Here is a 15,000-nt window from a genome sequence, read left to right on the forward strand (position 1 = left end):
AAGAATAATGCAATTCAACTCGTTTTTTTGTAAATGCCAATTCGGTTTTTTTTTTCTTAGGGTATTATTCAGTGCTCGTCATATGGACCATTATAACACCTAAAAACAACTTTGGGGAACGTGACCCAACAACAGCGAATTCTCACGTGTATTCGCAAAGAAAACGAGAAAAATCAGTGGCATATGTAATGGTATACTATGATATTATTTCCACACCAACAACTCCCCAGGTGAACTCACTAAGGAAGAAACAGAGGGAGATAAGGAGGCATAGAGAGACACAATCCTTTTTTCTCTCTCTTAGAAGGAAGAATGCTACCTGACCTTTGATGTCTAGCACATTTATTTTTCTTTCAAACATTAAACATTAAAATTGGAAGGAGAAGAGATGAACATTAACATTAGAAGGAGGAAAAGAGATTAACATTAACATTAGAAGGAGGAAAAGAGATTAACATTAACATTAGAAGGAGGAGAAAAGATAGAGTGAGTTGTAGGTTGTAGGTGTTGTAGAGGGGACATCGGGTTGACTTGGGAATCCCAACGCGGAAATAACTTGAAAACAGCTGATCTTTTGTAATATATATTTTTAAAACTTTGATTCGAGGCGATTAACGGGATTATTATAATTGTTTATGTTGCTGTTGTTGTTGTAATAGTAGAAGTAGCTTTGATATCAATTTATTTATTTTATTTATTATTTAATTTAGTTTGCTTATGTATCTTTATTTTATTTTATTTATTTATTTTGTTTTTCTATTTTATTTATTCATTTTATTTTTCTATTTTATTTATTTATCCATCTATTTATCTATCTATTCATTCATTCATCCATCCATTCATTCATTCATTCATTCACCCATCCATCCATCCATCCATCCATCTATTTATTCATTTATGTGTTTATTCATTCATTCATCTATCAATCTATGTATGTATGTATGTATGTATGTATCTACCTATCTATCTATAAATCATTATTATTATTTTTTTTACAAAACTACATCAGTTTTACCAGGAGCGGGTCCAGGACGTGTGTGGAACATGTTGACGCTTGCCTCTTCTCGTGTTCAGATTCGCTCTCAACTCCTGCGAATTGAAAACCATTTGTTGGATTACTTTCTAAGAGCCGGTGTCCGTGAATTGACGAGGTTGTTAAGAAGTTATTGGGTTATCTTATTAGATGGATCGGAAATAATTGTCTTCGCTTGGTCAGTTGTGTTGTTAGCCGTAAGGGACGAGGCTACAAAACTTTCATTGAGAGTGCTGTTGTTGAAGTTTTCAAGTTGACAGAACTTTTGTTTACTTGTGCCGATATTTTTTTATTTTTTTATTTATTCGTGCTTTTTTTTATTTAGATTGTCGAAATTGCGAATTATATTGTATTAATTTCATAAGTAATTGTAAAGGAAGAATGAATAAACATCATTTTTTCGAGACTTGTCCTTTCCACAGGCTTCAAAGGCCCCCAAATATCCCTTACTTCATTTGGCCTTCCTCGTTGCAGGTTCGCGTGGCGGGTGATCCGCAGGATGTCAATCAACGGGCCGCAGTTGTCTAGCTTGGTGTCTGGGGTGGTCCCGCCCCTCACCTATGCCGCCCACAAGGGCCAGGCCGGCCGGATCGGCATCATGGGCGGCTCGCTGGAGTACACGGGCGCGCCGTACTTCGCAGCCATGACGGCGCTCCGCATCGGTGCCGACCTGACGCACATCTTCTGCCACCGCGACGCCGCCGTGCCGCTCAAGTCGTACTCGCCGGAGCTGATCGTGCACCCGCTGCTGGACGCCAACGACCCCATGACCGAGATGGAGGAGTGGCTGCCGCGGCTGCACGCGCTCGTGCTGGGGCCCGGCCTCGGGCGGCGGCCGCAGACCTTCGCCACGCTCGGCCACGTCATCGAGGCCGCCAAGGACCGCCAGCTGTTGCTCATCATCGACGCCGACGCGCTCTTCTACCTCAACGAGAACTACGACACGCTGCAGGGCTACTCCAACGCCATCCTCACGCCCAACAAGGTCGAGTTCGCGCGCCTCTACAGAGCGATCATGAAGGGCGAGATGAAGGCGGAGCAAGTGACCCCCGAGCACGTCCAGCAGGTGGCCAAGAAGCTCGGCGTGACCATCGCTTGCAAAGGGAACATCGACGTGATCGCGAGCGGCGACACGCTGGTCACGTGCGACATCCCCGGCTCCCCGAGGCGCTGCGGCGGCCAGGGCGACGTGCTGAGCGGCGCCGCGGCCGTGCTGCACTACTGGGCCTTCGGCACGGCGGCGGCGACCTCGGAGAAACCCGTGTACCCCCCGGCGGTGGTGGCGGCATGGGGGGCGTGCGCGCTAACCCGGAGAGCAGCCGCCCTTGCCTTCAGCCAGCGCGGACGCGGCACGCTCACCACAGACATGTTGGTGTGCGTGAGCCAGGCCTTCTCGTCGCTGTTCCTGCAGAAGGCCAAGTAGGGCGGCCCGGCGGGCCTCGAGCTCCCTTCGTCCGTCCCGCCGCGTGAATGCTCCCGCCTTGTTATCACCAGTTCACCGTTTATTGTTGTTTGACATGTGTATTGCCACCATTCCCATCTGTTGTTATCGCCTTTATTCGTCATGGAAAGCGTACAGACACACACACACACACACACACACACACACACACACACACACACACACACACACACACACACACACACACACACACACACACACACACACACACACACACACACACACACACACACACACACACACACACACACACACACACACACACACACACACACACACACCCTGTAGTCATATTTGATTTTTTGCTTGTGATGTAGCTGTCCGTTGGTAGACCCAGCCCCTCAGTCATACCGTAGCTAAAAGACTCCCTTCCCATTGACCTTGTTTGAAATTCGTGTCACCCAGTTGAACCTTTGACCCTCGTTTACGTTTTACGGAAGTTTTTTTCGTAAGTTATATCTCACTCTCCGGTTAGTGATTTTTTTCGTAAACAGGCTGATGGCAGTCTCTAGGTGTTAAGATAGGGTACGGTAGTATTGTTTTAGTATTGTTTTACTGTAAAATCACTTGCTTACATGCATTATGAAATTGGATATTCTTTCATTACGATGTCAAATTGTTTTATAGAGCATTGTGTTATATTTCATGGTTCTAATGTTAAATTGTCTTATAGGGCATTTTGTCTATGATTCATTAGTCTTCATTCCTCTTTGTGTTGGGCATATACGATTATCTAGAAATTGTAAAGTAGCAGCAGTGCAAATTAGATAGCTACGTTCCACAAAGTAACATTTCTTCAAGTGAACACAAATACTCAAAACAGATATAACTACTCATTGTATGGTCATGTCTTTCATGGTGAGCAATTACACATACACACCGAGAAAGTTGCATTTCCCATATGAACTATCCTGATAAAAATTCTCTCTCGTGCAGAAATTTTCTTGTATTGTATAGCTGCTAGAGTGACTCTTCTTTTCTCTCATGAATCAAAGTTTTACACAAAAAATGTATATTAATGGTATCAATTATCAATTTCTTTCATGTAATACAGTTATCCAGATGCCTTTTATTCTACAGTTGGTTTTGTTTTTGAGGTTTGCGGATGTGCATGACTAAGAAATATAATTTAGTTAGGGATACATGATCACCTTTCCTTTTTTTCTCTCTTTCACTAAATAAAGGAGTTCTAGAGGTGTCATAAATTGAGATCATTTTCTGTTAAGTTAAAATATGAAAGAATTTTGGGATGAGGAATGCCTTTGATTTATTTTTATTCCCTAGGATGTCTTTGTAAACTGGGGTTAAACACGGATACTTTATGTCTGGGCACAGAAATGCTGTTGCATTCATGTTCATCTGTGAATATAAATAAAATCCTTTGTAATAATGTAGTACCTTTCTGTTCTCCACCATATATTTAAAAAAGAAGAAAGAAAGAAAAGAAATAAAAAGACAAAACTGAGAGTAAACATGAGAAAACAGAAAGGAAGGATGGAAAGAAATTGTAGGAGAGGAAAGACAGCAAATAAAAAGAAAGGAAAAGACAGAAGGGGAAATTATATTCATTTATAAGTACATTATCTAATAAGCAAAGAAGAAACTATTTTTACCACCAAAATATTAACACTGAAGACAAATGATACATCTTCAATATTACATAAGGTTATGAATAAAGGAATGAATCAAAAGATCCATAACAGCTGAGGTAGTTTATGCTACATTTCTAAAAGTGCTGTCACACTAGCAATTTTCTGAAATTTTGTCCATTTTTGAGCAAATTGTCTATTTTCCAGTCAGACGATAATGATCATTTCCATCTGAAAACCTTTCCGTCAACTTTTTTCAGCCAAGCAAAGTCAAATCAAGAGCTATATTCGAGAATGTTTGTATTTATGTTAAATATAATTGTCAAAAAATTGACGGAAAAAGTGTTAGTGTGACAGCACCTAAAGTTGTGTTAATGATACAGCATATGCCTTCACACAGGTGCAAACAAAGAGAGCAGTATAACAGAATTTGTTACAAAAAAGGATAGGTCCTCTGTTAATAAATTAATTTGTTATGTGAATGATCTACTTTTATAGAGATGCAAAGTGAGAGCACACTGTGAAAATGCAATATGATATATTATCTTAACCCCATGCCACTGGGGATGGTATATCTGTATATGGTATGTCCACTGTGTGTTTAATTTAATATTTGTTTTTACACATACATAGTTCTACAAGTACTGTCACCAATTACTCAATTATAAGTACTACCTGTCTCTCCTGTTTACCCTTTTCCTTGATTTTCAAAAATATTTTCTGATATCTAATATTTCTGTTAGTAATGGTAAGAACAGTATAGTAATTATGAAGTCTATAATAAAAGTAACAATACCAATATTGATATCATTTGAAAAAAAAGACAATTTTTCCTGCAAACTCAAGAAAAAAATGAAATCATGTGAGGTCACAAGGTCTACTAATTGACTCCTAAGCACTTGCAGAACTAATTATGTGCAGAAACATTCCGCAGAACAATACTACAGTGAACATATTTTCCCCACAGGTATTGGAGTTAAAATTAAGAAAAAAATAAATGCATAAATTTTTAAGCTGGAGGATATGATGAAAATTCATTAAAATTAGCATGATTATCACTCAATATTTTTATTATCATCACTTTCCCAAATATATATATATACATATTGATGAAACAATCTAAACAATTCTACATCTTTAATACATGTTTATACATTATAACTCCTGATGAGCATCGTGCTATATGAAAAATGAAAATAATTTAATCTAGCAATTTAACGGCAAACAATAACAAATAAATTAATGAAATAAAAAAGTAGAGAAAGACAAATTGTGTTTCGTTTAGCTCTATCCCCATCACCAACTACAAAAACAAAGTTCTATTAAGCATTCTGTTTTGATAGTAAATGCAGGTTGAGAATTAACTTTAGACATGAAAGTAGAAGCTAAATACAGCTTTTACAAATACCTCTAAATAAAACTGGCTTATGGAAGATACACAAGAAGTTTTGGTTCTTTCTACTTTGAAACTAAAAGCATTGTCACCAGCTTAACTCATTTCACTAATACAATTTCTACAACATAGATTATCGGCAAAGGGAAAAAAATAACATAAGCTTCAAATCGTCAAATTGGATCCTAAATGAGACAATTGATTGAAAAAATAAGAAAATAATAATCTAAATGACTTGTGTACATTGAAGATTTTATATGAAGACTCTATACCATAAAATGTCAGTACAATAATGTAGCACTCAAGTTTAATAATATTTGCTGTATTCATTACTCACAAAAGTTCACTCAAATTACTTAGTTTATCCATAAAAAAAGAAAGTAGATAAACCTTTTCTGTAATTTGAAGTAAGTCAGTGAAAAACAATCAGTGAAATATAATGGAAAAAAAAGGATAATTATAATTTCATTTTCATACTGTGGCTATTTTTCATTACCCATGATTTTCCACTTGCTCAATTTCTCCAATACTTGTAACACTCCTTCATTTAATCAGATCTTTCATCCTTTTCATGTGCACCAGATATCAAAAGTGCAATAAAAAAAAGGAAAGGTGCTAATGGTAAACCAAATTTTTTGCCACACTGTTACATATGAAGATAAACAGATGCTGAATAAAAAATTACAGAAGCTATATCACAAGAAAGTTCTAACCTCCATAAATTGTTCTATCAGGATAATTGACAAATAAAAATAAACACATAGAAAAGCAATAAAAACAAAGAAAACATGGAAGCTAGAATTACTACACATACTTCAAAATAGTTGGTCAACAGTATATAAATAATTCAGAATTTGCATTGCACTTATAATTTTACACAAAAAGTAGCTACCTTCTTATTGTTCAATGTTGATATAAAGGACAATTTAAAAATTACAACATGGGGTAAATGCCCACATACATACATTTATATTTATCATATATACATGCATATGGATATATTGAATATGAAACGTGAATTCAGACACATCAACAAACACATTCACATGTAATCATACATTCTCACACAATCAAACATGATATTCTTATTCTTATGCAAAGTATTCATTACAGAACACCTAAAAAACATTTTAAAAAAATACTTAGAACCATGATGGTACATCTGTATTTCATCATGAATCCTGTGATTATACTTGTTCATTAATAATTAAAAAAATGTTTTGAGATATTAATTTTTTATCATTAACATCACTTACTTATGTAAATAAAATAAAAAAAATACTTAGAACAATGATGGTACATCTGTATTTCATCATGAATCCTTTGATTATACTTGTTCATTAATTTAAAAAATAATAATAATAATGATAATAACAATAATAATTTTATCATTATCATCACTTACTTCTATTTGGTACAATAAACCTATATATTCCCAACAACCATGAAAGGCACATATTCCCTATCGTGAGAAAAACTGACAGGCTTCATATTTCTTTTTCCTTCGCAGTTTTCTGGTTCAGATTGAATAAAGTTTGGTATACTTATATATCTATGACTAATATAAAGATAAAGAACCAAGAAATTGTTCAATTTTCTGTTTTATCATTCAATATTCAATCTTTCTTTGTGCACAGCAGATTATACTATAGTACTTTGGTCGTAAGTAGACAGCCACATAGTCTTTCTTAGTTATTTTATATGATATTCATGACCTGGCTATTCATATTTCTGGTCAAATTTGCCATCAGCCTTGAGTTCTCATTTGTTTTTGGTTTTTTATTCAACTTTTATAAATGCCTCAGAACTAAAGCAAATTGCACAAACTTTATCTTTCAGTATAAAAAAAAAACTCTGTAACTCCTCATTCTACAATTCTGGATGAGGCCTGAGAAAAAAAATACAATAACAAAAGATGTGTATAAATCTCATTCACACATTTGCAAGGAAACTAAATATAGGAGGGGATTTAAGCCTTGCAATTTATTCATCAAATAAATTATTATCTATATTTACAGATAGCTTGAGAGGTAAATGTACAATAAACAGGGCGCTGTTTATTGAAAATAATACTAGAGATATTTATTGCCAAATAGGAAATGAACTCTATCCAACAATGCTAATATCCTTAATAAAAGACTCTTGCAGGTACGTTAAAGTACAGCACATGCTCACAGTTCACTACTTAGTGTTTACCCAAGTGCCTTTTCCTAGCTTGTGATGGTCTGCCTCTCAACCAACTTGCGGAAGATGCCATTGGGTTGTGCCATTAAGTCTTTATAGGAACCGAGCTCTGCAATGGTTCCATCTTGGAGAACGGCAATTTGGTCTGCATTCCTATAAAGGGAAAGTGTGATTTATTACATGAAATTAGAATATATAATTTAGCACATGAAATGATGACTGAAGCCACTGACTACAACCCCTCACGTACTGAGATAGTACTAGGGAAGGAATCTAATTTAAAGGAGTGTTTTAAGCATGTATTTTAAAATCCAGGTACATTAGAAATGTATCTCTCACAACTTCTATACATACCTAATAGTTGAAAGCCTGTGTGCAATGGTGATCACTGTTCGCCCTTCCATAAGTCTCTCCAGGGCTTCCTGGACTAAACTTTCACTTTCAGCATCAAGGGCACTGAAGGGAGAAAGTTTCTTTTTACTGTATCTTGCAAAATAACTGACATTAGAACGAATGAAAGAATGAAAGAAAGAAAGAGAGAGAGAGAGAAAAAATGCCTACTATTTTATTACTACAATAATTTTTTTTTTTTCTATTGTCTTGTTTTGCATACTGTACTGCTTTAAAGTCTAATCACACACCCACACCCACACACACATGCAGGCACAAAAACACTCACACACACACACACACACACACATATATATATATGGGGCACCTTTCTGGGAGGGGCAAAGTCGCTAAAATATTTTAAGAAAATTATCATCTGAGTTATTCATCATTACCAATGTAAGTGTTTTTAAAATATTGCATTCAAGTTTGTATCGACAGTGCACTCCCTATCAGATTTCATTAATTTTCAATAGGCAAAATACCTCGGAGAACCTCATTTTTGCACAGAGGGGTGACTTTCTGTTGGTATTAAATACATAAATAGCACAATTTAAGACTGGAAGAAGAATGGAAATGCAAGAAAAGTAAAGAAAATGGCAAGACCAGACTAATGAAAACTTTAGTACAAACGAAAGGCAGTCCATCCCCACCTGGTAGCTTCGTCCAGCAACAAGATGCGAGGATTGCTGATGATAGCTCGGGCAATGGCAATCCTCTGTTTCTGGCCGCCGGAGAGCATGACTCCTCTCTCCCCCACTAGGGTATCAAAGCCCTCGGGGAAAGAATTAATGAAGTTCAGGGCGTTGGCCTCCTGCGCTGCACTAACCAGCTGTTCCTCGGTGATGCTGCTAGGATCCTGGGCACCATAGAGGAGGTTTTCACGGATGCTGGTAGAAAAGAGGACGGGTTCCTGTGTTGTGGGGATTTAAGTTTGAGGAAAGAGCAAATTTAAAGGGGTTAGCATATCTAGTCATTATGATTCTTATTATTCTTATTTGAATAAATATCTTACTTCTTTATTACACAAACATTCATATTTTTAACTAGATATATTTTTTCTACCAAATATTAGATTGACCAAACATAGTAACAAGAAAAAAGATATACACATGCACATACATAAATACATATCTATCTATCTATTTATATATTCAAATATACATAAGTATACATGTATACATGTATGTATGTTTCTAAGTATGTTTGTATATATATATGTATGTATGTATGTATGCATGCATGTATCTATGCATGTACATATGCATGTATTTCATATATATATATATATATATATATATATATATATATATATATATATATATATATATATATATATATATATATATATATATATATATATATATATATATGCATGAATACATGTGCAGGTATGTATGTACTAACTACCCAAAACTCCTAAATCTATGTCCTATCTCACCAAAAAAAGAAACTTTACCTGACTAACGGAACCAATGAGAGCGCGCAGCCAGGCTGGATCCAACCGAGTGATGGGCACACCATCCACTGTGACCTCTCCAGCAATTGGGTCGTAGAGTCGCAGAAGGAGAGAGCCAATGGTACTTTTTCCCGAGCCACTTGCACCAACGACAGCCACGACTGAGCCTAAAGGGTAGGTGTGTTTAGGTTCAGCGTAGAAAAGGTATGATCGTATAAATGAGAATTAATATCTTCACAGTGCAAGAGATATATTTGACTTGTTTTGATTATATCTTCATCAGTAATACATGTATTTCTGACAGAGATATAATCAAAATCAGTCAAATACGTTCTTATTCATACCTTTTGTACATTTGTAGATATGAACACTATTCATAAATTCAGTGTGTAGATGTATTTAACACTATATTCTAGATTATGATTATCAATTTTGCATATATATACACTGTGACATGCTTGTGTTTTCCTAAGTTTGGCATAGTATAGAAAGCTATGTTTAATATGTTTAAATGAGTTTTCTTAGGTTTCATAAATCATGGATGTGAAATATAGTTTCTCAAGTTCAATACCTTACATAAATATATTTAATATGGTATATCTAAATGACTTTCTAGATTCATAGGTACAGAAATATAGTTATTAGGCTAAAATATGTCTTAATTTCAGAAATTTAGGTAAATGGATTTTCATTTATTAGATAATAATGGTAGCAAAGCTTCACTTTAACATGCTAATAAAGCATTTAGTTCTTACCAGCAGGAACAAAAAAGTCAAGGTCTTTAAATAGTGTAACATCAGGTCTCGATGGATAAGCAAAATTTACATTGCTAAAGCGAATTTCTCCTTTCACCTCATTCACAGGGAGCGTTAAACCTGAAAAATAATAAATGTTTATCATCAACAATGTTGAATACTTTTGAATCTCTTTTACTGATCATCTGAATGATGTTCTTGTAAAATTTCCTAATAACTTACTCCTTCTTTTCTTATAGCCTTTCACTTCAAAATAAAATTTACTTTCCCACCTTAATAGCTTTTAGTTTATATATACAAAAAGGGCAAACTGGGTAAGAAAAACAAAAAAATCCACATGCACTGTCCACTTAAGTTTTATTTTACTGGTTTTGTTTAAACACAGATTGATGGCTCCAGTCATATTGTAGTCAGCTACTAGGCTTACCTGACTAAGAAGTTTTTGATCATTTTTCTTTACTGTTACTACCGGTAATAACATTGTAATCACTATAACTGCTATTACATTTATCATCAAAATTATTGTTTTTGATTATTTTCAATATTATCATCCTTAACTCCATGTTATTAACCTGTTTGATCCAAGTGCCTTGAATCCCCCATGCGACCCAAAATCCAGGCATTAGGCATACTTGGTAAGCAAATCTCCCAGGTTTGGTCTGCACAAATGTGTGCATGGTGTCAAAACTCCTTGCCTCCCCTTTGCAATGTCTACATAAACCATTTTTTGCTTCTTTGCTTTTTGTCATTTGACATGCTGCATCAAGATGGTAATGGACTTTTCATTATACAGACCATGTCATCTCTCTAGGTATTCTATAACTATGTGCACTAACTATAACAATAATTAATGTTTTGTAGTTGTGTAATTTTGCTTTCATTTTTGTAATATCAATTTTTTTGTAATACACCCTGCCCTGTTGGTCATGGCAGGTAGGAATAGAATCCTAAGTATGTTCTATATGTAACCTGCGCTCTTCTAATCATATCACACAGATGGTACATTCCATACTCATTTACTGGGAGAAATCACCCTCCATGAGCTTTGTGCACTCATGGCAAGTCATTCCTTTCACCTTAATCTCTGTCAAATTTTTAGGATGAGATGGTCATGTCATCCAGATCCAGCGGGTTAATAGCAATAGAAACAGAAACCTTCTTCCTTAAAATTCAAAGAATGCACTATCAGTCACAGACAAAACCACATATCACTCACTCCCTGGCCCCTGTATCTCCAACCTACCTCCCATTGTTGGAATGGCTGGTTCGCGGTCCATCAGGGAGAAGAGCCTGGTTGATGCCCCAATGCCGCGGTTCATTTCTGAGTAGAAGGAAGAAATCCCCCCTAATGCAATGCCCACATAAGCCGCATACAGGAGGAAGGAAGACAGCTGCCCAACACTAAGGGCAGACTCAGCCACGAGACCTCCTCCATAGTAGAGGACTGACAGGATGATAATGTTGCCACTCAGCCCTGTCTAGAGTTTGGGTGTTGGGGTTGGAAAGATGTTAGAAAGAGGAGTAATAAATGAGGTAAAGGTGAAGAAGTGAAAAACGAAGAAATCATCTAAACAATACAGATACATTACCGTATTTGTCAGCCTATATGACGCTCTTTTTATCACAAGAAGAACATGAATATGTAGCCCGTGTTACATATAATCCTATCAGTACAGCAATATAACATAATTCATATCCAGCTAACTGATGTCAAACACGTAGAGCTACTAGGACATTTCAGCAACCATCCTTCCACAGAAAATAAAACTACACAAGATAGTGGTATATATTTTCTTTATCATTTGTCTTAATACAAATACTGTGCAATTATGAAATCTGGCCATCCTTGTGGCTTTCATGAAAAGACATAAAATAAAAAAATCTAGAGAATTTTTGAGTGTCAAGAAATATATGACATTAATTAGAGTACTGAACAGTGACAAGTAAAACTTTGTTCAACCCTTTATCTAAATTTACGAAGCTTTATTAACATCTTTGACTGCTAAACTTTGAACCTTGTCATGCTATACTAGAAGGCTGAAGGTGCATGACCTTGAGCTCATTAGGCCATTCATTTCTGCTGCAAATTCTATATGTCATAGTTATGCCAGACAATCACTAAAGCTGTATGTTATTTGCTAGGTTTGGCAACTCTACTAAATTCAATATATTCAATACATATCATACAAGTAGATTTTAGTTTGGCTGGGGCTTATTTGTTATAAACACATCAGTCCTTGAAAAATCACTAAAATAAGTTTCAATAAATGTATAAAAATGTATACTGCAGTTCTTTTTGTTCTCTTCACAAATGTTATGTAAACTAGGAATGTGTGTTATGGGCCTCAAATACCGTAAAAAGCAGAATAATCATGAAAAGAACAATTAGTAGCATCACAATAAAAATCAAATCATCACAAATAGAAGCAATAAGGCTAAGCTCGTTAAACTTTCACAAAACTTCTTCCTTACCATCCCGAAAAATATTCCTTTCGCCAATGACTCCTTGTATGTGAGCTTGAGAACATGATCGATCTTAGAGTCGTACGTTTGGATTTCCTTGAGTTCTTGTGCGAAGGACCTGACTGTGCGGACGTTGCCAATTCTTTCTTCAGCCACTTGAGTTGCCTGAGCTAGCGTGTCCTGCAGAAAGTGAGTATGTTAAGTTAAGTAAGTATTTTTCTACTGTAAAACAAAAATATAGAGATACCATTACTGTAGCCGTTGTATAAAAAGATATAAGGAAATAAGGGTATTAAATACAATCAAAGTTTTGCATATATCGTTGTGTAAATATACAAATCACGCTGAGCTATGAAACAAATAAAACTTATATTTCTTATAGGACTTCCCTCCCTTTCCACGGGCCCTTCTGATCATAGTTACTCAATGATTTTCTGAGTTGAAGCCTTTTAAGAGGGAGAAATAGAATTTAAAAAGAGGAAGAAAAATAAAATTGGCAAAAACAAACCAGAAAACAAGCATAAGACTAAAACAAACCTGGACACTCTGTGTAATTTTGCGCACATAGCGACCATATGCTATTGCAAGGAGAGCTACAGGTGGTACAATACTCAGACCAACAACGGCTAGTTTGGTAGACATGTAAAACTGTAAAAAGAACAAAAAAATATATAGTGAAACAGTCACTGCAATTTTCCAAACAATGCAAAATTTCTATATTCTCAAAATGTTATAATGAGAATAATTTCAGAGAGAAAGTATATTGCTAAATCAAACCACTGAGTAACTGATGGAGTTGATTCAGCACTAATCAAGGACAAACAATTTTCCATATGTTAACTCATAAGCACTTAAACTAATTCTAAACAACAATAGTAATACTCTTACCATCATTCCCACCCCTGCCATGGCCATGACAACTGACCGCAGCCCATCAGAGATGTTCATGGTGACTGACTGTGAAACAAGGGACGTATCAGCTGAGAGGCGGTTAATCAGCTCCCCAGTCTTGTTGGTGTCGAAGAAGCCAATTTCTTGTTTCATCACAGAAGCGAATACTAAAGAGCGCAGTGTCCGGGTTATGCGCTGGCCTGGAGGGTGGGAGGAAATAGGTGAATATTGATGGGTGGGCAAGCATGTGTTAGGGGTAAGGCACTGGCTGTAAGAACAACTTATATTTGTGAATGGATTGTCAATACAGGTGGCTTCAAAATAGTATAAATAGGAAAACTCACTGAACTGTAATTTGCACATCAAGCAGCAAATGGACTACTGGTTCTTCCAACACTTGTCCCTCCCCCCGACAAATGAAAGAAAGGAAGAGAAAGAATGCACGCATGCTTGTATGCATATATATATGTGTCTATCTGTGTATCTCTCACCCTCCCTCTCCCTCTCAATATATATACACAGCCCTCACCCTCGCTCTCTATATATGCTGTATATGCATATATGTGCACAAATCCTGCCAGAAGGAAGATAATGGGTCTCCTTTGATCCAGAGTCCCTCTCCTCACCTGCTATGTTCATGAGGTAGACACGGCCAAAGTTGGCTGATGCCCCCAGAAGGAATATCCCGGTCAGGGCAAGGCAGACCTTGTCCAGATTCTGTTTCATGGCTTCTGGGTCAGCTGTGTAAATGATGTCGATGACATGGCCCAACGCAAAGGGCACTGACATTGTTATCGTACTTGAGATTGCCAGAAGACCAATAGCACCTGTAATGGGGAGGATATGATCTATAAATTCCATAAAACAATAAATTCCACATATCTGTTACATAAAATCTGTATCAAATTTTAAACTTTAGATCTAAAAATATATAATTCAGCATATCTGTAAATCATGAAGATACATATGAGTAATAATGTGAAAAAAAAAGGCTAGACCTCTTTCTCAAGAAGCATACTGGCATGTTGTAGCAAACCACCCTTGCAATTTGATATTCTCTCTTTATCTATATTCAAAACCTAATTCACGTATGACTAAACTCTGGAAAAACTTATGTTTCCATTCACATCAGCTACATATATTTATTTAACCACAACAGGCAACATCTTAAGACACTCTGCCAAAGAGGGGTTCTGGCTGCAAGCAATGTCCGAAGATGAATATTTATTGATATTTTTTCAAGACTTACAAAGGGATATATAAGCTGATTTGTAGTAAAATACCACCACAATTACAACAAGCATTTCATGTGATGTCTAAGTAACACAAATGAAGGAAAGACTAGCTAACAATTTAAATTAAATGTGGCATATGAAAATTG

General features: G+C 36.2%; 2 protein-coding genes across 9 annotated transcripts in view; one reads left to right on the plus strand and one right to left on the minus strand.

Annotated features, from left to right (window-relative positions):
• Naxd (NAD(P)HX dehydratase) overlaps window positions 1-3,885 on the plus strand; it is a 34,323-nt gene extending 30,438 nt beyond the window's left edge. For all 3 annotated transcript variants that reach the window (XM_027359148.2, XM_070124861.1, XM_070124860.1), the window contains exon 2: window positions 1,508-3,885. In XM_027359148.2, coding sequence (XP_027214949.1) covers window positions 1,533-2,456 — 924 coding nt within the window. In that variant the 5' untranslated portion in view covers window positions 1,508-1,532 and the 3' untranslated portion in view covers window positions 2,457-3,885. The remainder of the gene's footprint in view (window positions 1-1,507) is intronic.
• A 1,251-nt stretch (window positions 3,886-5,136) lies between these two features.
• Window positions 5,137-15,000, minus strand: part of LOC113807842 (ATP-binding cassette sub-family B member 10, mitochondrial) — a 17,452-nt gene continuing 7,588 nt past the window's right edge. For all 6 annotated transcript variants that reach the window (XM_027359144.2, XM_070124842.1, XM_070124837.1 and 3 more), the window contains 10 exons: window positions 14,246-14,446; window positions 13,617-13,819; window positions 13,266-13,376; window positions 12,738-12,908; window positions 11,509-11,743; window positions 10,266-10,385; window positions 9,511-9,677; window positions 8,705-8,964; window positions 8,016-8,117; window positions 5,137-7,814 (listed from right to left, as the gene is read on the minus strand). In XM_027359144.2, the coding sequence (XP_027214945.2) occupies window positions 7,688-7,814; window positions 8,016-8,117; window positions 8,705-8,964; window positions 9,511-9,677; window positions 10,266-10,385; window positions 11,509-11,743; window positions 12,738-12,908; window positions 13,266-13,376; window positions 13,617-13,819; window positions 14,246-14,446 (1,697 nt within the window). In that variant the 3' untranslated portion in view covers window positions 5,137-7,687. The remainder of the gene's footprint in view (window positions 7,815-8,015; window positions 8,118-8,704; window positions 8,965-9,510; window positions 9,678-10,265; window positions 10,386-11,508; window positions 11,744-12,737; window positions 12,909-13,265; window positions 13,377-13,616; window positions 13,820-14,245; window positions 14,447-15,000) is intronic.

Source organism: Penaeus vannamei, chromosome 1, assembly GCF_042767895.1.
Source record: "Penaeus vannamei isolate JL-2024 chromosome 1, ASM4276789v1, whole genome shotgun sequence".
NCBI classification, from domain to species: domain Eukaryota; kingdom Metazoa; phylum Arthropoda; class Malacostraca; order Decapoda; family Penaeidae; genus Penaeus; species Penaeus vannamei.